Source organism: Gossypium hirsutum, chromosome A12 (assembly GCF_007990345.1).
Source record: "Gossypium hirsutum isolate 1008001.06 chromosome A12, Gossypium_hirsutum_v2.1, whole genome shotgun sequence".
Classification (NCBI taxonomy): domain Eukaryota; kingdom Viridiplantae; phylum Streptophyta; class Magnoliopsida; order Malvales; family Malvaceae; genus Gossypium; species Gossypium hirsutum.
The window spans coordinates 91,333,937-91,335,369 of record NC_053435.1 but is presented as its reverse complement, the minus strand read 5'-3'; the positions used below and the strand labels follow the sequence as shown (position 1 = coordinate 91,335,369).

Below are 1,433 nucleotides of genomic sequence, written 5' to 3'. Positions count from 1 at the left end.
CAAGATTATAAGAATGCAGACTAGAAGAGACAAGTTGTGAAAACGGGTAAATGATTACCTTATCTTTTCAACATATGTTTTAATGCTTTAGGCCAATACTGTAACTTATCTTTCTTTAATACATATACAGCGCACGAGCTGGAGCCACATATTTTTCACCAAAGAATGGCTCGACTTGAGAGTGACATGGAGGGTCAAACGAACACATCTTTCCAACAGTGGTTGGGTACTATGGAGCCATGGCAATGGGCTCAAAGTTTTGATGAGGGCTTTCGTTATGGTCAAATGACCACAAACTTAGTGGAGGGGGTCAACACTGTGTTGTTGAAAACACGCCATCTTCCGATTTCATCTGTCTTTTCGGCTACATTTTACAGGTTGGCAACCTTGATGCCAAGAATGGGTCAGCAACAAGTCAACCAGATAGAGGCGGGATATGTGTTTGTCGAAGATGTCAGGGATGCAATGGTTGCAAACCGTCGGATGGCGAGGTCGATGAATGTAGAAATATATTCACGACGCCATGAAGCATTTCGTGTTATAGAGACCATCGGTCGTCGACCCGGTATACTACCTAGGTCATATGGAGTTGATCTCTGTAACAGACGGTGTGATTGCAGGAGGTTCCAAACACTTCATTATCCATGTGCGCAAGTCGTGGCAGCGTGTGCTAAGGTAAACCTTAATGTTGAACAATTTGTTGATGATGTGTACACACTCGAGCGCACGTTACGTGTCTGGGAAAATGAGTTCCCCGTCCTGCCTGACTTGTCTACGTGGGAGGTGCCTCCGACGACTTTCAAACTTGTCCCAGACAGAGGGCTACGCAGGAATCCGAGAGGTCGTCCGCAATCATCCAGAATTCGTAATGAGATGGATATTAGAGAGAAATCCGATAGTAAGCGTTGTGGATTATGCAGGTTAGCTGGTCATAACCGGAGTAAATGCCCGCAGCTAAACTATCATATTGGACAATCGTCACGATCGGGTAGGAATTGAGCCTATGTTGTAATGTATTTAATTTATATAAAAAAATTATATTGCAAAATTTGTTCCAATTAGATTAATGTTGTAATGTATTTAATTTATATTACAATACTAGGTTTGTTAAGTTTTACTGTTTTAATGTTCAAAATGTCCAAATTAATCTTATTTACATTATGGTCAAATTTTGTTACAATTTTCAAAGTTCCAATTAATCTATTTAAATATATAGAAAGAAATACAAACTTTTTTAATATCAAAACCCAATAAACCCCTAAATTTGATGGTTAGATGGTGTGGTCCTAGGGGTATACCTATTCAGAGATCGACGTTCACGTTGTGGGTGATCACGACGACCAACATCCTCTTCAGTCGCAGGTGAGGGCGTCTGATACATGGAAGAAAAATCATATGGCTCAAATGGCATCGATGAACTTGAGCCAGGAGGA

The 1,433-nt window shown here is 40.8% G+C and overlaps 1 protein-coding gene across 1 annotated transcript; it reads left to right on the top strand.

Moving 5' to 3' along the window:
• Positions 1-495: 495 nt before the first annotated feature.
• On the top strand, positions 496-999 carry LOC121211441 (uncharacterized). Its single transcript, XM_041084208.1, has one exon. The coding sequence runs from the start codon at positions 496-498 to the stop codon at positions 997-999; it is 504 nt and encodes a 167-aa protein (XP_040940142.1).
• Positions 1,000-1,433: the final 434 nt, after the last annotated feature.

Excerpts from the sequence above, each read along its gene's own strand:
- LOC121211441 (XM_041084208.1), top strand. The coding sequence starts at position 496 with ATGAATGTAGAAATATATTCACGACGCCATGAAGCATTTCGTGTTATA.